This window comes from Mobula hypostoma, chromosome 2, assembly GCF_963921235.1.
Source record: "Mobula hypostoma chromosome 2, sMobHyp1.1, whole genome shotgun sequence".
NCBI classification, from domain to species: Eukaryota; Metazoa; Chordata; class Chondrichthyes; order Myliobatiformes; family Myliobatidae; genus Mobula; species Mobula hypostoma.
Genome location: NC_086098.1, coordinates 124,056,664 through 124,081,362, shown reverse-complemented (window position 1 = coordinate 124,081,362; position 24,699 = coordinate 124,056,664). Strand labels below are relative to the sequence as shown.

The 24,699-nt window shown below is 42.8% G+C and overlaps 1 protein-coding gene across 1 annotated transcript in view; it reads right to left on the bottom strand.

Annotated features, from left to right (window-relative positions):
- lin9 (lin-9 DREAM MuvB core complex component) overlaps nt 1–24,699 on the bottom strand; it is a 201,842-nt gene that overhangs the window by 3,683 nt on the left and 173,460 nt on the right. Inside the window, exons 10-14 of the mRNA XM_063072535.1 lie at nt 22,546–22,647; nt 13,512–13,592; nt 11,626–11,751; nt 11,274–11,456; nt 1,523–1,620 (exon numbers count right to left, since the gene is read on the bottom strand). Of these exons, the coding sequence (XP_062928605.1) occupies nt 1,523–1,620; nt 11,274–11,456; nt 11,626–11,751; nt 13,512–13,592; nt 22,546–22,647 (590 nt within the window). The remainder of the gene's footprint in view (nt 1–1,522; nt 1,621–11,273; nt 11,457–11,625; nt 11,752–13,511; nt 13,593–22,545; nt 22,648–24,699) is intronic.

The window sequence follows — 24,699 nt, the reverse complement described above, 5'->3', positions numbered from 1 at the left end:
ACCACAGAAACCAGCTTCCCCTCCAAGAATTCTGTCTACACTTCTCGCTACCTTGGTAAAGTAGAAAGCGTCAAAGGCCTCACCCATCTCTCTCTCTTTTATGCCTTCCCATCACACAGGCGATACAAAACCTGAAAGCATGCACCATCAGGCTCAAGGACAGCTTCCATTCCATCGTTATAAGTCTACTGAACAGTTTCCTTGTACTACAAGATGGACTCTTGACTTCACAATCTGCCTTGTATTGGCTTTGTACCATAATGTCTGCCTGCACTGCACTTTCTCTGTAATTGCAATCCTTTATTCTACATTCTATTATTGTTTTACCTTATTATGCCTCAACACACTGTTGTAATGAATTGATCTATTGTGTATGAATAATATGCAAGACAAATTTTTCCACACATGACTATAATAAACCAATTTCAGAGGTCAAATTCTTATCTTAATTATGTTGGAGCCTTCCCCAAAACCTCTCCAATATGCATCCCACATGAGATAGAGTTATGCATCTCTGCACCATCCACTCATTGGCCATTCCTCACTGCATGTCTACATACCCATTACATTCTTATAAAATATGATAATGTCTGCCTGTTTATAGTTCCCAAGACTGACAGAAGGTTCACTAGGTTCCTGCTGTTGTCAAATAGAAAGCACATGCTGTGACATCTATTTATGCCCTGGTCACATGCTAGATGGTTGAGTTCCAGAGTTGAAATTTAGGAAAATCTGGTTTGGTCATACCTAGTGTTCTGCATTCATTTCTGGTCACCCCATTATAGGAAGGATGTGGAGGTTTTGGACGGGTTTACCAGGATGCTTCCTCGATTAGAGGGCGTGTGCCAAAAGGAGAGGTTGGACAAACTTGGGCTGTTTTCTCTGGAGTGGTGGAAAGTGAGAGAAGACCTGGAAGAAGTTTGTGAGATGATAAGGGGCATAGATGAACAGTTGGCATCTATTCCAAGGGTTCGAATGTCAATTACTAGAAGTCATACATTTAATGTGAGAGGGGATAAATTCAAAGTAGTGTGGGCAGGTTTTTTTTTAAACACATACTGTGGGTATCTGGAATGCATTGTTAAGGATAGTAGTAGAGGCAAATATGATGCAGGTATTTAAGAGGCTTAGATGAATGTGCGTAAAATGGAGGGATAATGACATTGTATAGACAGAAGGGATTAGTCTAGTTAGCTATTTAATTACTAATTTAATAAATTAAGCACAACGTTGTGGGCCAAAACAGCCAGCTTCTGTGCTGTACTGTTCTATTTAAGCAGGGCAAATAAACTGCTCATCATTGACCAACTGACCCAATGTATAAACATGAGCACATCAGCAGCATCCCTTGTAAACTTCCAAGGCGGTGGAACCACTGCTGAACTTTCCCAATCCAGATCCTGGGATTGAGCTGTCAATCCGGAATCACCCATACATCTACATCCTTTGACTCCCGAAGTCAAGGGAATCTACAAGTTGGAATGTAGGATCTTGCTGCACCTAGAAGTCGTACTCCACCCACCTTATATTTGAAGCATCTATAGAGTTCTTGATGTCATTCAACGAGTCTGTCAATGACTTGAATTCAAAAGAGTTTAAGTCCCCTCCTTCTGCCAGACACTGTGGGAGGGTGGGAGAAGAAATTAGGAATTTACTTCAATTTTACAAAAAACATTCAGTTTCTGAAATCAAAATGCAAGATATCGCGGTTGTTTTAGCCTGAACCAGATGCTGTTACTTTTGCTGCAGCAACAGTGATACAGACTGGCCTCTTGGGCAATGTGGTTATTCCTGGAGCCAAGCTGTTAGCATACAGAACCAAGTCTCAGGCTGTCCAGTAAGAAAGTGAATGATGGCTCCATATCAGCAAAACACCATTGGCAGGGAGTCACATTTGGCACAATAATCAGAGATAATTTAGATTAAACCATTATGTATGGAACAGACCCGAGTTAGTATAGTGCCATTGAAATGGGTCAGCTGATGTTTTCGCAGACTAAATAAGCAGGCTACAAGGAAGTGTTGGATTTATTTGTTTTCAACAGGCTACTTTGTGGAAGTGTGTAACAAAAATAATGTTTATAATCAATATCAAGCACTAGTGAATCAAGGCAGCTGGACTTGCACTATTGTCTAGAAGACGTTTCACCACATCTGAGAGGCCTCTTCACTTCTGATCCATGGTGGGTAATTTTCTGGTTTATAAACTCAGTTGTTTAAAGGTATGACAGTCACATGAGGGTTGTTGAAAGTCACAGAGCTAATGAGAGGATGATTAGTTTTACATATTTGCAAGAACGGAGGTGTGAACTGTTGTGGAGATGCCGGGGTAGAGATGTTAGGACTGCATCATAAGTAGCTGATCGGTGATGTCATACCCCACCCCCTCTGTCTAGGGATGGGTTTTCCAGTGTTTCCACAACAGATCACACCTCCATTCATGCAAAGATAAGACTAATGACCCTCTCATTACCTCTACAACTCTTAACGACCCTCAGGTGATTGCTATATCTTTAAACAATACACAGTTTATAAACTGGAAAACTACCCACCAGAACTGAAGAAGCCTCTCAGATGAGTGGCAAAATGTCTTTTTGACAACACAGTAAGTCCAGTTGCCTTGATTCACTACTACTTGACATACAATGACTGGATGATTGAGAAGGTTCATAGACATTTATAATCGATAATTATATATAATACAACAATGAATATAAAATAACAATTATTAATAACTAGTAATCAAAGCTACCACATCATCATTGGACAAGAGACATTAAACATTTCTCTTCCCAGATACATCCCAGACCCCTGCATGGTAGTGATTCCCGCAATTCTCTAGGAATTCAACACTACCACCCCCTTGAAACTCATCGATAAGGTCCAAGACCTGGGCCTCGGATCTTTGATTTCCTCATTTGCAGACCTTAGTTAGCAACAACATCTCCACCACACTCACCATCAGCACAGGTGCACCACAAGGTTGTGTGCTTAACCCCCTGGCTCTACTCACTTCTACCTATGATTAAGTGGCCAAGTGCAGCTCCAGTGTGTAATTAAGTTTGCTGATGATACCACTGTTATTGGCCAAATTACAAGAGGCGACAAATCTGCATATAGGAGAGAGATTGAAAATCTAGTTGAGTGGTGCCACAACAACCTCTCACTCAATGTCAGCAAGAAGCTGATTAATGACTACAGGACAAAGAAGTGGAGGTCCATGAGCCAGTCCTCATTAGGGGAAAAAAGGTGGATAAGGTTTAAATTCCTTGGTGTCAATATATCAGAGAATCTGTTCTGGGACCAACACATAAATGCAATCACAAAGAAGGCATGACAGCCTCTATACTTTCTTAGAGACTTGCTAAGTTTCGACATATCACCAGAAACTTTGACAATTTCTACAGATGCACAGTGGACAGTATCCTAACTGATTGCATCACAGCCTGGTCTGAAAACATTAACACCCAAGAACCGAAAAGGCTACAGACAGTGGTGAATACAGCCCAGTGCATCATGGGCAAACCCCTCCCACCACAGAGCACACTGACAGGGAACACTACCACAAGAAAGCAGCATCCATCAACAAGGGCCCCCACCATTCAGGTCATGCCCTCTTCTCACTAATACCATCAGGCGGGATGTACAGAAGCCTTAGGTCCCACACCACTAGGTTCAGGAACAGCTACTCCCTATAACCATCAGGCTCCTGAACCAGCGTGGACCACTTCAATTGATTCAATAACCTACAGACCGCCTTTAAAGGATTCTTTACAACTCATGCTCTCAGTATTATTTTTATTTCCACAGTTTGAATTATTTTGCACATTGGTTGTCTGTCAGTCTTGTGTGTGCTTATGTCCATCTTTTAGTAAAATTTTATTTTTCTTCAATTTTTTCTCCTTTTGCTTCGCACGGTGGTGTAATGGTTAGTGTGACCCTGGTACAGTGCCAGTGACCCGAGTTCAATTCTGCTGTTGTTTGTTTGCACGTTCTCTCTGTGACCGTGTGGGTTTTCTCCGGGTGCTCCAGTTCCCTCCCACATTCCAAAGACAGACCGGTTAGTAGGTTAACTGGTCACATGGGTGAAATTGGGTGGCGCTGGCCAGAAGGGCCTGATATTTCTCAATAAATAAAATAAAAACAAATGAATCTCAAGTTAGTATATGGTAACATATACATACTTAAGTAATAAATTTACTTTGAACCAGAAGGTTTGCCAAGTGAAGCAGTTCCCATTGGAAGGGCTGGGAATCGTCGATTTAAGGTGTGTGGCAAAAGAACCGCACAGTGGCACAAGGCAAACTGTATTATGCAGCCAAAGGTCAGGATCAGAAATGCATTTCCTGCACAGGTAGTGATTCAATTTAAAAAGTGAATGGGAATCTCAAATGTTAATCATTTCTCTTCCAACAGACGCAGCCTGGTCTGCTGAGTTTTCCCAGTCTTCGTATAATCAGTTGAGTAGCATAGGATAGAGTGGGGAAATTGGACCAGCAGACCCACCAAGGATGACACGAAAGTAGGCTGTGCTGTGGATAGTGAGGAAGGTTGTCCAATGCTGCAGAAGGATATAGATCATATTGCTATGTTGGCATTCATTTCAAGAGGAATAGTGTATAAGAGTAAGGAGGTGTTGATGAGGCTCTATGGGGCACTGGTGAGACCTCATTTGGAATACTGTGTGCAGTTTTGGGCCCCCTATCTTAGAAAGGATGTACTGATGTTGGAGAGAGTTCAGAGAAGATTTACAAGGATGATTCCTGGAATGCAGGGGCTAACATATGAGGAGCGTTTGTCGGCTCTTGGATTGTACTCATTAGAGTATAGAAGAATGAGAGGGGATCTCATAGAAACATTTTGAATGTTGAAAGGGTTGGATAGAGTAGATGTGGAAAGGTTGTTTCCCTTGGTGGGTGAGTCGAGGACAAGAGGCCATAGTCTTAGAATTAGAGGGTACCCAGTTAAAACAGAGATGAGGAGAAATTTTTTTAGCCAGAGGGTCGTGGATTTGTGGAATTCGTTGCCGTATCTAATTAGTCAGGGTATCAAGGGATATGGGGAAAAAGCCGGAAATTGGAACTAGATGGGCGAATAGTTTAGCTCATGGGGGAGCTGCGGAGCAGACTCAATGGGCCAAATGGCCTACTCCTGCTTCTTTGTCTTGTGATCAAATAGAAAGTTGGACAGAGCATCCGATTATGACCCCAATAAATGCAAGCTGATGTATTTGGAGAAATCAAGTATGGGTATGACATATACAGTATATTGTAGGGTGCCGGGAAATGCTGATGTATTGAGAGACCTCGGTTTAGGAGAAGAGAGTGTTCCACAATTCCCTGAAAGTGGCAACACAGGTGGTTAGGATGGTGAAGGTAGCATTTGCCATGTTTGTTCTGATGGATCGGTGCATAGAATATAAAAGCTGGAATGACAAGTTGCAAGGCACAGAAGGACTTTAGTTGGGAAGGGAAAAAACATACATAAAGGTTTTGTAAGTTAAGATCAGATTGGGTCTTTGTGGAATATAAAGATAAACTGGAAAGTGCTCAAGCAGGTGGTTATAAAGGTAAAAAGATAGCATAAAATATCACTGGTGAGCAAGATTAAGGATGAGGTAGTGCTGGGTCTTCTGAAAAGCATTAAGCTAGATAAGTCTCCTGGGCCTATAAGAAAGACAATAATCATTTGTCCTCACTAGCAACAGGTGAGGTTCAGGGGGATTGAAGAGCAGCCATCATTGTGCCTTTGTTCAAGAAGGGAAATGGGTACAATTCAGGTTATTATAGGCCAGTGAGCCTCATACCAGGATAGGAAAGCTGCTGAAGGGGATATTGACAGACAAGATTTATGCACAGCTGGAAAAGCATGATCTGCTTAGGGAAAGTCAACACGACTGTCTACAGTGCAGGCCATGCCTTAGACACCAGCTTTTCTTTGAGGAGGTAACAAAGTGCTTGATGATGGTAAGGCAGTGGATGCTATCTACATGGTCTTTAGTAAAGCATTTGATAAAACTCCTCATGGTTGATTGATTAAGAAGATGAAAATACATAAGATCCAGGGTAAATTGCAAGCTTAGTTTGCCAATAGAAGACAGAGGGTAGTGGTGGAAGGCTGATATTTTGTCTGGAGGTCCATGACAAGTAGTGCTCCATTAGGATCAGTGCTGGGACGTCTATTGTTTATGATAATAATCAAAGATTTGAATGAAAATGTAAATGGGTAGATTAGCAAAGTCTACAGATAACAAGTTTGGTGGAGTTGTGGTCAATGTAAAGAATTATCAAAGAATACACTGAGAAGTAATCCATTATAGATACGGACAAAGAAGTGGCAAATGGAGTTTAATCTGGTTAAATATGAGGAGTTGCGCTTTGGGAGGTCAAATGAAAAGAGAAATTACACAGTTATAGTAGCATTGAAGTACAGAGGGATCAAGGAGTCCACATCCACAGTTCACTGAAAGTGGCTATGCAAGCGGATAGGGTGGTAAAGAAGGCATATGGCATGCTTGCCTTCATTGGAGGTGTGCTGAATATAAGAGTAAGGAAGTCATGCTGCACCTGGAGTATTGTGTGCAGTTCTAGTGGTTCCATTAGTGGAAGTTTGTGGAGACTGAAAGAGAGCAGAAGAGGTTTACCAGGAGGCTGACATGATTAGAGGGTGTGAACTTTAAGGAAAGGTTGGACTGGGTTGGTCTTCCTTGAGCATTGGAGGCTGAGGGAAGACCTGGCGGGTGTTTGGAATCATTAGAGGCATTAGATAGGGTAGACAGTCAGAATCTTTTCCCCAGGTGTTAAGATAGTGTAATGGTTAGTTCAGTGCTATTACAGCAGCGTCCTGGGCTAAATTCCGCCGCTGTCTGTAAGGAGTTTCTACGTTCTCCCCATGACCACGTGAGCTTCCTCCAGATGCTCCAGTTTCCTCGCACATTCCAAAGTTGTATGGGTTAATAGGTTAATTGGTCACATGGGTGCAATTGGGATGTGCAGACTCGTCCGGAAAGGTCTATTACCGTGCTATATCTCTTTTTAAAAACATGTCAAACACCTCAGAACATGCTTTTCAGACTCAGGGTGGGGGATGTGTGTTTAAAGGTAACATGAGGGGCATTTTATTTTAAATTAGTAACATGGACAGTGGTAGGTTCCTGGAATGGATGCTGAGGATAATAGTGGCAGCAGGTAACTTAGTGGAGATTAAGGAGCTTGTACAGGGACACACAAATACGAAGGGAATAAAGGGATATGATGATACACAAGCAGAGGACATTTAGTACATATTGGCATCAAAGATGGCAAAATATTCTTGACTGAATGGGCTGTCCAGTGGTGTGCTGCTCGGTGATCCATATGGACAAATGGGATCAGCGTAACACATACACAAAATGCTGGAGGAACTCAAAAGGTCAGGAAGGTGGTCTGCCAAGTTCCTCCAGAATTTTGTGTGCATTGATTTCCAGCATCTGTAGTATCTCTTGAGTCTGGGATTAGTGTGGTTGGGCAAAAAGGTTAGCATGGATGTAGTGAACGGGGGGCCTGTTACTGTGCTGTACAAATCTATGACTCTGTAAGGGGTAAGTGGCTGCTTCAATATGTCACTAACTTCTGATTCTATATTCCACCCACTGGATTATAGCAAAATATTAGATGAGTTACATGATATGAGGTACAGTAACAGCCATGTCCATGATACAACACTGATACCACAGCTAGCTCAACAGAGAGAAAAGGATCAAGTTAACATGTGAATCAATGGATGGAATTGGATCCTGTTTAAGAGGGAAGAGTGAGAATTCGTTGTCACTTGAACAGTGAGGATTCTTCTTGTAGGTTGTGTTTCAACTTTCTGTACTATGAAGTGGTCTTAAACAACTGCCAATTCAGGTTTAGCAAGATGAAAGGTATACCTTTCCACAGCTGAAGAGGTTTTGGGTGCCCTGTTAAAGGAAAGGTATTATAAAGCTGGAAAGAGTGCAGTGAAGATCTACGATGATGCTTCCAGGACAAGAGGGCCTGATTAATAAGGAGAGGTTAGGCAAGCAAAGACTTTAATCCTTGGAATGTAGGGGATTGAGGGGTGTATAAAATCATGAAGGGCATAGATGGAGTGAATGTACACAGTCTTTCCCCAGGGAAGGAGAACTAAAAGCTAGAGAGCATAGGATTAAGGAGAAAGGTGAAAGATTTAAAAAGGGACAGAGGGTGGTGTGCATATTGAAAAAGCCACCAGAGGAAAGTGGCTGAAGCAGGTACAATAATGACACTTAAACAATGGTTCAACAAGCAAATAGATAGGGAAGGTTTAAAGTCATAACGGGCTAAGTGCAGGCAGACGGGACTAGATTGGTGAGCAGAATGGTTGGCATGGATAAGATGGCCCAAAGGGCCCATTTTTCCATACTATATTACTCTATGACTTTAAGTGCAAGATCACTGTAGCACCTAGCTGTGCCAAATGGCCTGTACTACTGGCTCCTTACAACCTAACGAGGTTTTTCAGTGACGCACATCAAAGTTGCTGGTGAACGCAGCAGGCCAGGCAGCATCTTTAGGAGGAGGTACAGTTGACGTTTCAGACCCGAGACTGTCAGTCCTGACGAAGGGTCTCGGCCTGAAACGTCGACTGTACCTCTTCCTAAAGATGCTGCCTGGCCTGCTGCGTTCACCAGCAACTTTGATGTGTGTTGCTTGAATTTCCAGCATCTGCAGAATTCCTGTTGTTTAGGTTTTTCAGTGTCTGAGATTGCAGATGAATAAGCTCACAATGTGGTGCTCAGTGCAACTATAAAAATACCTTTTCCTGATAAAACTAAGTGAACTCAGCAAAGTTGGGGAGTCTGAAGGTTGAGGCACGAAGGTCAAGGCCCCTAGGTAGGCGTATCCAGAGCTCAGAGGTCTGTGAGTCTGAGCCAGGGACTGAAGGTTGGAGGCTTAATGTTTCTGAGTCCAGGTCCAAGGACTGTTGGTTAGAGGCCTGAAGGCTGAATGTCCTGCAGTTAGAAGCTTGTCCGTGAGTGTGAGTAGGTGGGTAGAAGGGTGAGAAAGGGCTTGTTTTGCTTTGTTGTGTTGTTCTGCTGAACGTGGTCGGCTTGCGAGGTTGGCGTCGGAATGTCTGGTGACACTATCAGGCTGCCCCCAGTGCATCAATAGGCTGTATTGGTTGTTAATGCAAACTACGCATTTCGCTGTTTGTTCTGATATACCTGTACATGTGATAAATAAATGGGTCTGAATATGAATATGAATCAATGTGTCTATGTAAAACAACACCTTGATTGTTGTTACTACAAACACATTGACTGTTAACCAAAGCCAGCATTTAGTTGCTTTACTGGCTGCCTGCATGCAGTTACCCCTCACTTATTTCTATGTCAACAGGCAGAGGAGCAAAATCAAACTGCTAGAGGAACTCTGTCAGTCAGGCAGCTTCTATAGGGCCATATTTTGTCGATAGTCGATATTTTGGGTCGCGATCTTTGCTTTAACTCAGCATCCACAGATGCTGCTCGACTCATTGAGTTCCTCCCGTAGTTCGTTTCTCGCTCCAGATTTCAGCATCTGCAGTCTCGTGTCTCTGAACTCTGGGAGAATGGTTGTGTTTCTAAGGCTCATTTCACATGGGTAACAGAGTAGGGCAACTGATGGAACAGCTGCCTTGCAGTGTCAGAGAATCGGGTTTGATCCTGACTTCAGGTGCTGTCCGTGACGGTTTCCTCCCACATCCCAAAAGGAAAACAATCTCAGCCTATCCAGTCTCTCCCTACATGTAAAGTCATAAAATCCAGGCAACACTCTAGTGAATCTCCTCTGCACACTCTCCAGCACAACCTCATCATTCCTGTAAATGTGGCAACGGGAACTTTGCACACAATACTCCCAATTTGTACATTAATTGGCTACTGAGTTTTCAAATTTGTGCAAGTGAGTGGTAGGATCTGGGAGTTGTTGAAAACATGAGGGGAATAAAATGGGATTTGTGTTAATGGGTGCTCGATGGTCACCAAGACCAAAATCCTGTTTCTGTGCTGTATCTCTCTATGATCCCAAGGTCTCCCATACCCCTTTACAGCCAACTTCACAATGTCGGGAGCGGGACTAACAATTTGAACAGAATAAGCTCCCACAAATAATTACAATAGTATGCTGACATGAGGGGCAAGCAGCGGGGAAAGCATTTCAAGTCTTTCACAGAAAAGTGAGATTACTTGTGTCCCATAGAAAGTCTAGAAGCGACATATCTTCTAACAGATAACAACTCCCTCGCATCATGTGCTGGAATACATTTTCTGCAGCAACACTGTCAAAGTAAGCCTTCAGTCACGCACCATCCAACCATCACATGCAAAGTCTCCCATCGGGTGCTACTGGGAGACTGGTGCAGATGAGCAAATCCATGAAGGGGGAAAGTCTGCAAAAAACTAAGATAGAACAGCACATTGGATAATTTCTTCACAGAGCTGATGTAGCCAAGTGGGAGTTATAGAGTCGAAAAAGCTGCTCATCTAAGCTCGGCCCATAAGCCTTTGTTTGGCACATATTGCTCTAAACCAGGGGTTCCCAACCTGGGGTGCTTGGACCCCCTGCTTAACGGTATTTGTCCATGGCATTAAAAAGGGTTGGGAGCCCCTGTTATGAATCTTCCCTGTCCACAGGATGGTCTCCCAAAACATGAAGTTTAGAAGTAACTGTTATAACAGAGGAGTCACTTCAGTGACCACCCATCAGAAACAACCCTGCAACACCTGTGGAGTTTTGCTGCTTGGCTGAATTTCACATTTCTCCTCTTTTGGAGATACAACAGAGAGTGCAGATGCTGGAAACCTGGAGCAGCACACAAAAGGCTGGAGGAACTCCATGGATCAGGCAGCATCTATAGAGGGAAGTGCAGTCAGCGTTTCAGATCGTGACTAATGAGGACTGGTGAAGAGTTTCAACCGGAAACATCAACTGCCCAGCAACTTCCTGACCCATTGACTCCTCCAGCCTTTTGTGTGTTGCTCTTCCCTTTTGGATTCTTGGGAATGAGCTACACTGGCTGTAGGTGGCACTAAGGTATCAATCACATTGGAGTCATCGAGAAGCTTTTCAGGATGGAGGTGGAAGCTAAATGCTGAACCAGTTGAACCTCTGTTTTTTACAAGCTGCCACACTGACACACTTTAACAGATTTTTTGGGAACAACTGACAGTTTTATTTTCACAACTTTTCAGGTACGAAATATCAACTTCTTGTGTGGCCAAGCACAGTGTAATCAGGGTTTACACTTACTTTGATTTGTAGCAGCACTGCCGTCAGCCTTGCTATCAAGTCAGTGAGGCCTTCGTTCCTGACACTGGCCTGGCCGGTTTGTGAAGTGTTGGCCTGCTGCACGAGCTCATGAGCCTCCTCCTCGCACCTCCTCCTCATGTCCGTGGGTTGATCCATGGGCTGTAAACCTTGGTCAGGAGCAAGCTGTTGTTTGCAGTGTCATGAGAGGCAAGGTCAAAAGCTGAGTCAATGCAGAAATAATCACCCAGAAACACAAATACAAGGGATGTGCGCACGAGTATGAGCATGTGAAAGTAAAATGCAGAGAGCATGGGGACAAGAGTGCGAGTAGGGCAAAATTATAAGCACTCACCTCATAACAAAACTGCTGGACTTTATTCAAGACTTTGTTGAGATCCTTGTTCAGCTGTTCTAGTTCTAAAACAATGGTGGCATATCGTTTTTGAAAATCTATACCAATGGAGGCAGAGTAGGATTTCTGAGGGGAACAAAGAGCAGCCAGTCAGTTCCTAGCTAACTATGATTTGTATTAACCTTCACCTCACCTCTCAGAGGAAGAATGGAAGGGATGGGAACTGAAAGGAAAGCATAATAAATTGATCTGGTGATAGTAAGGATTCAGTGTTACTTGCAATGAGCACTAAATCCCAACTAATGCCACACTAATTTATTATGCTTCTCCCCACAGTCTTAACACACCAAATTATTGCACTTCCAACTGTGAAATTCCTGCACTCTGTCTGATTAGAATAAGGCCATTCGACCCAATGTGTTGAAAGAGCTGCTGTCCCAATTAGTCCCCTCCCCCATTCAAACATTACAGCTCTACCCTTTGCATGCAATTTGCTTTTGATGTTTACCATTAGAAACCATACTCACCAGGTTACAAACACAATTCTCATTTCACCTTTGTTTCTACTGCCAATTTGTGAAGACTTGTGGCCCCTGGTTGTTAATCTTTGATACAGTCAAAACTCCCCATACTTCCATGAACAGATTTGAACACTTTAGTTTTTAACATTTCACATTATAAAATGTTTCATATGCAACATGTTATGACAGAGCAGTGAATTCTATGGTCAACCACTGTATTTTCATTAGAGGTGATGATATGGACTGTTAATTCAATGCTTAATTGCAATGAGCACTAAATCTTTACTATCTCCAGACTAATTTCTTGCATGCAAGTGTCTCTATTTTCATAGGGGGTTAAGCTTGTCACAGGACTCTCTATAACAAATTTCTACAGATACACTGGTTGCATCATATTCTGGTAGAGCAATTCAAATGTACAGGAACGTAAGTAGTTGGAGAGCATGATGAATTCAGCCCAATATGTAATAGACACAACCCACCACACCATACTTCCCACACCACTACTTTATTTCCTGTCAGTTACCTTATGTACCTAGCGCCAGTTTATGTAGAGATAAGAAATCTACGTATATAAGCTATCTTACGTGTTTATATTTATTGTGTTTGCTTATCACTGTGTTCTTTAACTTATTCTGTTTTTTTGCGGTGCATTGTATCCAGAGTAACAATTATTTTGTCCTCCATTACGTTTGTGTACTGGAAATGACATTAAATAACCTTGAATCTTGAAATACATAGTTCCCTAAAAGTGGTGACATGTGTAGGTAAGAGTGGTGAAGGCGGCAAATGACACAGTTGACCTCATTGGCTGAGGTATTCAGTGCAAGAGTTGGGACGTCATATTAAAGTTATACAAAATGTTCATTCAACTGCACTCGGAAGTATGCACAGGAAGGAAGTGATTAAGATAGAGGGAGTGCTGTAAAGGATGCTGCTTGGATTGGAGGACTTGAGTTAAGAGGAGAAGCAGGGTCTGTTTTTCCTGAAATGAAGGAAGCTGAGAGGTGACATGAATAAAGTATGTAAAGTTATGAGAAAAATAGAAAGGCAATTGGATGTATGAGCAGGGCAGCAATTTGGAATTAATGTCGACATCTGGGATTAATGTAGATACACATGATGGTTGAAGAGCTTATTTCAATGCTGTTTCAAAGTGTCATTGAGGTAAAAGATCAGTGATGATCCCACTGAATGAAGGAGCAGGTATGAACAAAAGACTTTTGAAATTTTATACACTTTCTTAATTTGTAAGAAGCTAAAAGATTAGCAGCCGATTTGTGTCTGGACAATCCATGTGCAAACACCATAATTGCGATTAAGTAACAACCAAAAACTTAAGTAGAAAGTAAAAAGATCTTTTACCAGCTTCTCTGCGTCTGTGTTCATTTCTTTTAACTGCTTGATGTGCTCCTTCTTGATCATGAGAATTTTGGATAACCTTGTCTAAGAGGAGAAATAAGGGTAGCAGGAATTGAATGAATGTGCTCTAAATGCAGAATATTAGCTGACAATGAGGGAACCAATTTGTTACTTAAGAAAAGCATTCTGAGATATTGGCAGTAACTCAGTCAAGCTCACTTCTGATTGCAGAATCATCATAAGCAGTCTACAGAAAAGCTATCACTTGGCCCAGTGTTGTCCCTTTCAATAAGCAGCCATAAAGTTCATTATGTCTGTAAACCCTGTATATATTTATGATCACACTAAACTCTATTGCCTGTGGATTTCAGGAAGGGGAAGTCAGGGGAACACACACAGCCCCAAATAAGCGGCCAGCAGTGATAAGTGTGAGCAAATTTCTAGACCTCAAGATCTTGAAGGATCTATCACATTGATATAATCATGAAGACAGCAAACTGGCAGCTCTACTTTGTTAGGAGATTCGGTATGTTACCAAAGACTCCTACAAATTCTATAGATATACGGTAGAGATAATTCTTACTGGTTGCTTCACAGCCTGGTATGGAAACCACAATGCACAGGATCATAAGAGGCTGTAGACCCTGCCAGCTCCCCACCAAGTCTTCAAGAAAATGACATCTATCACTAAGGACATTACCTCTTCATGTTTCCACCATCACTCAATGATTCAGAAACAGATTCTTGCCCTCTGCCATTAGATTTTTGAATAGTCCATGAACTTTTGAACACTACCCCATTAATCCTTTTTTTGTTCTACTTATTGACTTCTGTAATTAATGTCCTTGCACTGTCCTGCCGTCACAAAACAGCAAAATTCATGTTATCCAAGTCAGTGATAAATATGATTCTGATTCAATGTATTTTACTCTTCTATTTCCAGAGAATTTTATAAACCCTTCATCAGCATAATTACCCTGTTTTTTCCCCTCCACCTTTTCCATGGCTCTAATTCTTTTCTACATCACAAACTCTTCGCAGACACATTAAAGGCACCATCCGTTTGATTGAATGATCAGCTCTTACCGACGTCATCTCGACTAGAATGACTTCCGGTCAAGATAGCGCCTGGTATAACGCTCCTTTGGCCGACATCTTCTGGGTAGATCATGAAACCATACACTTCCCTTCTTTTACGTCCTTTACGTTTGTTTTTCATCTTGATATGATTCTGGAACTGTTGGAGCCTGTGATTTGCAATTTGGGTGTTTCAGTGCTCTGCACTCTCGAGAGGATTCTGGGAGGCAGAGGTAGAGTGTGGAAGCCTTGTGGCGAGAAGGCTTCGGGACGGGACGTGAGCTGATGTTCAACTCCATGTTGCTGTATAAAGCTCCCATTGTTCGCTGATTAAAGTGACAAAGGAGATTGAACCATTGAGGCAAAATGGAAAGTGAGTGCTGACTGCCTGCCTTATCGCTGGGCGATCCTCTGCTGCCAGACAGGGCAGACTGCCTTTTGATGGCTGGGGGATCCTCTGCTACCAGAGAGGGCAGACTGCCTCTTGATGGCTGGGGGATCCTCTGCTACCAGAGAGGGCAGACTGCCTTTTGATGGCTGGGGGATCCTCTGCTACCAGAGAGGGCAGACTGCCTTTTGATGGCTGGGGGATTGCTCTGCTGCCAGAGAGGGCAGATTGCCTTTTGATGGCTGGGGGATCCTCTGCTGCCAGACAGGGCAGACTGCCTTTTGATGGCTGGGGGATCCTCTGCTGCCAGACAGGGCAGACTGCCTTTTGATGGCTGGGGGATCCTCTGCTACCAGAGAGGGCAGACTGCCTTTTGATGGCTGGGGGATCCTCTGCTACCAGAGAGGGCAGACTGCCTTTTGATGGCTGGGGGATCCTCTGCTACCAGAGAGGGCAGACTGCCTTTTGATGGCTGGGGGATCCTCTGCTGCCAGACAGGGCAGACTGCCTTTTGATGGCTGGGGGATCCTCTGCTGCCAGACAGGGTGGACTGCCTTTTGATGGCTGGGGGATTGCTCTGCTACCAGAGAGGGGAGACTGCTTTTTATCGCTGGGGGGATTGCTCTGCTGCCAGACAGGGCAGACTGCTTTTTTAAAGCTGGGGGATGGCTAGCTGCCAGGTAGGGAAAGGCCTAATGCTGTGCCTGGAGAATGTTTCCCAGGTTTTCTGCATTTTGGATATGGACTTGGACTGCAGTCTTTTTTTCCATTCTTATAGTTTTTTTGTATTTTGTGTTTTTCGCCTGATCTTTCTTGTTTCTCTTATGTGTGGAGGAGGGGGATTTGGGGGCCGAGATGTCTGTTCCATTTTGTTCATTTTTTTGTGCAGGAAGGAGGGGGGATTTGGGGTTGATAACTGTGCTGCCATTCTTTTCCTTCTTGGTTTCATGGCTACCTGGAGAAGAATTTCAGAGTTGTACACTGTGATCTTTGAATCTTTGAACCTTTTCTCTTTTTGTGCTGAGAAACTGGCTGATAAAAGAAACTGCTGCCATATCCAAATCAAAAAACAGTTATTAAGCCTTTGGTATGTTGTACCATGCTAGAAGTAAATAAGCAAGCTGATAGGGCATGATGCCAACCTTGCCACTGCTTCATGATAACCCTCATGTTTGTCAACAGAAGCTGGCTGGAATTCATCTTCCAGGTCAGAGTGACTTAAAAATTGACTAAGTGACAATGAACTTCCATAAGTCATAATCTTTCAGCACAGAAATAAGCCCTTCAGATCAGTATGTTCATGCCACTATCAAGTATGCATATAATCAAATGCCATTTACCAGCACTTAGTTCATAGCCTTCTATAGAACAGTACAGCACAGGACAAGCCTTTTGACCAACGATGTTGTACCAAACTAATTAAACCAATGACTTCTAGTTAATCTAATCCTTCTTTCCGGCACACTATCCATATCTCTCCCTTTACACATTCATGTGCCTATTTAAGAATCTCTTAAATACTCCTTTAGTCTCTGTCTCAACCACCATCTGTTTTTTAACTTATTTTGTTACTCACTACATTCTCTGCACAGGACTCATCCTGTGCATTGGTACCATGTGCAAATGCTTTTAGGCTACTCCCCCTCCCCCTTCTGTAAATGCTCAGACATTTCCTTAACCCTGGTACTGGGAAAACAACATGGCATCGAGATATCTTGTCAACTGCCACAGAATCTCCTGCTTGTCCTCCTGAACTATTGTGTCTCTTATCATTAAGGCTCTCTATAAATCAACCATTCTCTCCTGAGCCTCTCAGCCAGCCACAGTGCTGCTGACCTGGCTGTTACCCTCTGAAGTATCACTGAGAGGGATGGCAACAGGGTAACCCTGTCTGCTTCATCCTCTTACCCTTCCTGGTGTTCACCCAATTACTCACAGCCTGCACTTTAGGTGTGACCACCTCATCCATGATGCTCTCAGCATTCCAGATGATCCTGAGTGTCCAGTTCAAGTTACTTGAGGTGGTCAGCCAGAAGCTCCAGAGAGTGAAATGTTCCATACCTGTCCATGGTAATCTGAAGAGGTCATGCCCTGGACAGTGAGGGTCCATACCACTGCCCTAACTCCACTACAACAACACTAAGTCTGAAGAGTCAAGTTAAAAGACCTTACCAGTTCTTAGCTACACCTATGCCCTGCTTCCTTACGAAGCCCTCATAAACCGAAACTTTCCTCAAACATAACCACTCCCAAAATGAAAGTTCCACTACACTGCACCTTCTTATTGGCTGACGTACCTTAAAAATTAGCCCAACAATTGGTTTGGAGATAGGAGCAGAGTGTAGTAGTTGAAGGCTGTTTTTTGGAACGGAGGCTGGTGACTAGTGGTGTGCTGCAGAGGCTGGGGTTAAGACTCTTGTTATCGTTATTTATATAGATGATTTGGATGCAAATGCCTTGATCAGCAAGTTTGTGGAATGACACAAAACTGGGAGGTATTATTGATTGTGGAGAAAGTTATTGCAGATTACAAAGGGATCTTGGTCAGTTAGATAAGTTGACTGAGGACTGGGAAACGGATTTCAATACAGATAAGTGTGAGGAAATGCATTTTGGAAAGTCAAACAAGCGTAAGACTTGTACAATTGATGGTGGGACACTAGAGAGTGTTATGGAACAGAGGGACCAAGCAGTACAAGTGCATCATTCATTGAAAGCAGCAACACAGGTGGACAGAGTAGTGAAAAGTATGCTTAGCATGCTGGGGTTCATCAGTCAGGACACTGAGTATAGGCATTAGGTCAGGATGTTGCAGTTGTACAAGTCGTTGAACAGGATGACCATAATATTGTACAGCTATGGTTACCTTGTTATAGTAAAGACATAGTTAATCTGGAAAGGATTCAGAAAAGATTTATGACTAAGTTACCAGCACTAGAAGGCATGAGTTATGCAGCGAGGTTGGCCAGGCTAGGTCTGGAACGTAGGAGAATGAGGGGTGACTTCATAGAAATGTTTGTAATTATGAGAGGTATAATAAAGCAAATGGTTGCAGTCTTATCCCCAGGGCAGTGGAGAACAAAACAAGCTGGCATAGGTTTAGGGTGAGAAAGGAAATTTTTCAAAAGGGACACAAGGGCAACTTTTTCATGCCAGGGCTGAGTATATGGAATGAGCTGTCAAAGGAAATGATTGAGCGAGGTACAATGGTATCATTTAAGAAGCACTTGGAAAGGTAAATGGATGGGCAGGACTTAGAGAAATATGGGCCAAGCACAGGAAATTGGGACTAGCTGGGTGGGCGCCATGGTGGCATAGATTCACTGCGTCGAAGGGCCTATATGCATGCTTATTGCTCTGACACTAATTACCTAATCAGCCTTGCTCCTACCTGGCAACAAACTTTTAAACTGCTTTGGCTCCTCCTCTCAGCTGTTGAGTCTGATGGGACTGAAATCTCTCAACGTTCAATGTTACAGAGTCATAAAATCATACATCACCGAACAAGACCCCTTGGCCCAACAGATTCGTGCTGAGCAATTTTCCCACTTATCTTCTTCTTCATGTGCCTTGTGCGTTACACGCTTGGGCGATCATGGCTCTCCACATCGAACGATCCCTCGCAGCATCACTGATATCTCACACAATTAGATCTGTTAGTTCTTTCAGTGTCCATATATTTTCCCACCTATACCAGCCCCATTTGTCTATGTTTAGCCTATATCCTTATGAACCTTTCCTCTTCCATATACCTGTCTAAATACCTTGTAAATGTTAATATACCTGCCCCAATCACAACCTCCGGCAGCTCATTCCACATTCTCTGGGTGAAAAAGTTGCCAGTTAAATTTCACCCCTCACACCTAAACCTATTCACTCTAGTTCTCGATTCTCCTACCCTCTGCATCCCATCTATGCCCCTCTTGATTTTATACATTTCTATAAAGTGATGCATTTTGGATGGTCAAACCAGGGTAGGACATTACAGTGAGTACCAAGGCACTGATGAGTCTTATGAAACAGAAAGACTTACGAGTTACAAGTGCACATTTCACTGGAAGCAGCTGCGCAAGGATGTGGCCCTTCATCAGTCAGGGCATGAAGTTATAACGAGCGTGAAAGGTAACTACATTACAGAGATGCTGAGTATTTAGAGGGAGCTGCCAGAGGAGTGTACAAATACAACATTAATGAGTTCTTTGATTGATACATGGAGGGGGCAGGCTTGGAGGGTCATGTGTTGAATGCAGACAACTGGGATGAGCAAGCAGGGACAATGCCAAAGGGCCTGTTTTCATTCTCTATTACTTCATGACTCTATATCCCTCGTTCTCCTATGTTGAAAGATTTCCCAGGTTGCTCAACCCCTCTCCATAACTCAGTCCCTCAAGTCCCAGGAGCATCCTCATAAACCTCTTCTGCATTCTTTACAGCTTAATGGCATCTTTCCTATAGCAGGGTGACCAAAACTGAACACGATATTCCAAACGTGGCCTCACCACTGCAACAGGTAGTGTAGCAGTTAGCGTGACTTTATTATAGCTCAGCGTATCGGAGTTGGGAGTTCAATTCGGGTACCATCTGTAAGAAGTTTGTACTGTATGTTCTCCCCATGATCCCGTGAGTTTCTTCCCAAGGTCCAAAGATGTACCGGTTAGTAGGTTAATTGGTCATTGTAAACTGCCCTGTGATTAGGCTAGGGTTAAATAGGTAAGCTGCTAAGCTGCACAGATCATTGGGCCAGAAGGGCCTGTTCTGCATTGTACCTCTAACTAAAATAAAATCCCAACTTCTAAATACAACACAAAATACTCTGCAGATGCTGGGATCAAAGCAACACTCACAACACGCTGGAGGAACTCAGCAGGTCAGGCAGCATCCGTGGAAACAATCAGTCAACGTTTCGGGACGGAACCCTTCATCAGGACTGAAGACTAAATACAACACTCTGATGAACACCAATGTGACAAATGCTTTCTTTATCACCCTGACTTCCTGCAATACCACTTTCATGAAACCATATACTTCTAGGTCTGTCTGTTCAAGACAATCCCTAAGGTCATACCACTCACTGTGAAAGTTCTACCCTCATTTGTCTTCCCAAAATGCAACCCAAAACACTTAGCCAAAGTGTATTTCCAAATTTGCATTTCCTTTGCCTACATTTTATGAGTAATTAATCAGAAAGCCAGGTAATTGCAAAGGGTTCACAAATTTTTTCTTGCAGTTATATACTTACTTTATTTCATTGTACTGCTGCCGTAAAGTTAACAAATTTCACAACATATGCTGGTGATATTAAACCTGATTCTGATTCTGATCCTTGTGGAACATCACTGAACATAAACCTCCAGCCAGAATAATAGCCTTCCAGCCCTGCTCCATCTTCTCTGGGCAAACCAGTTCCAAATGCAAATATGCAATTCACCCTGAATCTCATCTTTTATCTTCTGAATCTATGATACGGGACCTTACAAAGTTCATGTAGATAATTTCACTGCCTTTGTATCTTTTAAGACATCCAATATCACCTCTGCTGTAATGTAGACTATCCCCAAGACATCCAAATAACCTATTTTAAGTTTTTCTTCACTCCCTGCATGCTGCTGCCTGTCTTGTCTACTGACCTTACTGTCATTGAATTCTGTCTCAGCTTGTCACCTCCTATCTGTTTTACTTCAGCTTTGGATCCCATGCACCCCTCCTGACAGTCAATGTAGTTTAAACTCTGCTTAGTAGCACTAGCAAATCTCCCTACTAGGATATTACCCCTCTCCAGTTCGGGTGCAACCTGTCCCTCTCAAGGCTGCAAATAGGAGGAATACAGGAGGACATCTATCCCAGAAGAATTACACTGCTGTACTTTCCTATTTGCACCCTCACCAGCATGTGACACTAGGATGATCATTACCCTTGAGGATTTCTGCTTGCTCACCCCTGCCCCTTGAGAGTGTTCTGCAACTGCAGAGATCCCAGCACCCATCCTAGAGTTCTCGTTGCAGTCACAAAACCCCTGTGAGCTCCCCACTCCTCCTCCAAACTATCAGTTCCCTCGCACTATCATCTGTAATGCTTTCATTCTTCCCTGTTGAGACTCAGACCAGTCCTCGTGCCCAAGACTTAGCTGCTGCTGCGCTTTTCCCCCAAGTTATCCCATACAACAGCATCTAAAAAGGTACACTTGTTTTCAAGGGGAATGGCCACACGGAAATTCTACACCATCTCTACCTTTCCTGGTGGTCACCCAACTACTGGTAGCCCACACCTTAGGTATGACCACCACACTGAAACTTTTATCTGTGATGCTCTCAGCATTCAGAATGATCTTAAGCACATTCAGCTCCAGCAACATGATCAACTAAGAGTTGCAGTTGGACACAGTCCCTACAGGACACTGATCTCCCACATCCTGTAGAGCGAGCATACCACTACCCTATCACCCTGATGTACTAAATGTGAAGACTAAAGATAAAAGACCTTACCTATGCTCACCTTCTCTTACCTCTGATCAACCAAAGCCTCTACATTTTAACCTCCAACTCATGTTTTCCCAAAATAAACTTTATTCATAATAAAAAAAACATACAAGAATAAGCTGTACAAAGCCTTTACATTCATGGACAGTGCATTAAGTAGTGTTAGCTTACATTTTTAAAACTGATGGCACCATTGCCTCTCTCCACCTGACCCAGCCCCTCCCTGTTCAGTAGCAGAGGTATCCTAGACTGAAGTTCTTCCCCATCAAGCCCTTGTGGTGGCTGCAACAAGCTTCAGTGTCCCTCAGCATGTGTTCCTGCAACCTGGAACATGCTAGTCAGTAACAATCCTTAAGAGACCTCAATGTACTGGAAGACTAAAAAGTTTCAGACTGACCACAGGGCATCTTTCACAAAGTTGATAATCTTCCAGCAGCGTTTGATGTCCCATCTGCGTGTGCGTCCCTGGGAACAGTCCATAGATTGGAGTTACTGCACTTAGAACTTAAACAGAGCAGCACTTAAATTGGCTGCTCTTCTAGAGCCTGCCTCCTTTTTATACCTGCAAAACAAGTTTTAAACACTGCTACTCCTCCCCTCTGTTGCTAAGACTGCTGGATCTCAAACCACAAACCCTTACCTGAGAAATCACTCTCAATAACTGCTGGCTCCTTCCATCTGCTGCTCAGCCTTCATTACAAGTCTCATTTGTTGTTACAGAAAGAAATGTGACCATGAAGGTAGAAGGGTCAAGAACTCAGATGTTGGGGAAATCAGTCACTATACTGTCTTCTGATCCTGAATGCTGTTCCACATTTCAGTCTTCACAAAAGTGTATACATTTACAGCAATCAAATTTCTGACATTAATGTATAATTATGCATATTTAAATTCTTCAAAGGGTCACTGAATTTGTTTGCAACTGAGAACGAGCCAATTTCTTGGTTCCATATGCCAGGCAGGCGACTGACTACTTATTTCAGCACCCTAGCCCCAATATTAGACAGTGTCCTTTTCGCAGCTCAATTAACAACCACTAATATAATTCCATTACCTAGTAATGTTGATGCCTGATGCAGAAGGAACACACACTTACCACCTGGATGAGGAATTCTATAGGAAATCCCCCAAGCGTCTCTCCTTCAGTGGCCGACAGCTTGCTTTTCCAAGGTGACTGACCTAAAAGTGGATCGTTATCCTGGCAAGGAAAAGTTAAAAAGGGTAATGTTAGCAAGAGATGATAATGGCAGCAAACAAGAGCACAGCACGGTATTGTCTCTATGTGAATTTATGAAAACTGCCCACATGTTTGCAATCATTTCAGAACCTGTAGGTTGCAGAATTAAAAATCTGGTCCTGAGAGGCAAGCATGTAACACATGGTCAATCTACTTAGGATTATCAAACACACTGGATTGTCTAGGAGGCTTTCAATTAGACAAGGAAAGCTCCCAAAGACACCTCCTCCTGGCAAGTCACACGAAAGGGCACTTTCTGCTGCTGTTGCTTAAAACCCTCCATCTCTCCGAAGTCTTCAATACCTGCTGTCTGACTGACAAGTATAGAGAGATGGGAGATGGAGCCGGAGTACATCTTAAAGAGGGAGAAGAGAGGGAATTAGAACATCACAGCAGAGAGGAGGTGTGGTGCTGGGTCAGAAGAAGGTGAATAAGAGTAGTTGGTAAGGTGGTAGTTAGCAACTTCTACACTGCTTTGTTCTGGGAAGCTCTATAGTCACACAACAAAGAAACAGGCCTCTTGATCTAACTTTGTCCTTACCAACGAAGATTACCATCCAAGCTGTTCACATATGCCCATATCCCTCTAAACCTTTCACATCCATGTACCTCTCTTCAAATGTCTTTTAAATGTTGTTATCTTAACTGCCTCAGCAGAGTCCTCTAGCAGCTCATTCCACATACACACCACCTGTGTGGAAAAAGTTACCCCTCAGGTTCCTTTTAAATCTTTCCCTTATCTTAAACCTAGGCCCTCTAGTTCTTGATTCCTAACCCTAGGGAAAAAGACAGTACATTTGCCCTACCTATGCTCCTAAACTTCGCTCTGTACATTTTACTTGACAATTTCTGTACTTGCCTTATTCACTACCCCTTTCAAAACTTAACAATTATATTACAATAAAAATTAATTGTGAACAGTTTTGCTCTTGACAAAGTCAAAAATAAATCTGTGAATAATTCAATAGAATAATTAATGCTAACCTTGCCTGGAAGTAAAGCGTAGTCTCAATAGTCAATTTGCAAGACAATGAGGTAATGAAGAGGGAGGGTATCTATTTGAAGAGTCAGCACAAGCATGATGATTCAAATTTGAATTTTAAAAAAAACAATATATTATTCAATGACTCCAAGTCTATACGTTGCATCAGTAAAGCGGCCAACATAATTAAGTATCCTACCAATTTTGGACATTCTGTTTTCTTCTCTCTCCCATTGGGTTGATGATATAAAAGCTTTCAAGCACATACCACCAGGATCAAGGACAGCTTCTATCCTGTACACAAATTCTGATTTCTCAGTTTAATTTCTTGTGGCCCTGAACCTAATTACCTGTCTGCACTGCACTTTCTTTGCAAACTACAAAGCAATATTCTGCATTTTATTATTGTTTTTCCCCTTATAATGCATCGATTTACTGATGTGACGAAATGATCTGGATGGCTGGGATGCAAAACTAAATTTTTCACGGTACTTCAGTACATGTGAAAACAATAAATCAATTGACAACCTAGTCAAAACCTAGCATCTTAAGGCAATTATAGTGGCCAATGTTTCGACAACTCATTGCTAAACTCGGGTTTTGTGGCCAAAAATTGTCAAGGAACGACATTTGTTGGAGGCATAGTAAGAAAATCATATTCCTCGACATAAAAACCCAATGCTTAACATTTTGTTGAAAAGCAAGAAACTTGGAAGAAAAACATAGTGTGGAAAATACTGAGCAGCTTAGGAAAAATTTGTGGAAGCCAACCTGAGACAGTGACTATCATAACGTTTTATTACGGCTTCACTCTTCTGTGTCTTACCAGCAATAAAGTAGCAGCGCAGTGGCGCAGCTGTTATTGTTGTTGCATCACAGCTCCAGGGAAATGGGTTCAATCCCGACCTTGGGTGCTGTCTGTGTGGAGTTTGCATGTTCTCTCTGACTGCCTGTCTGTCCTTCCCACATCCCAAAGAGGTGCTTGATAGGTTAAGTGGCACTGCAAAATACTTCTCAGTATAGGGTTATTG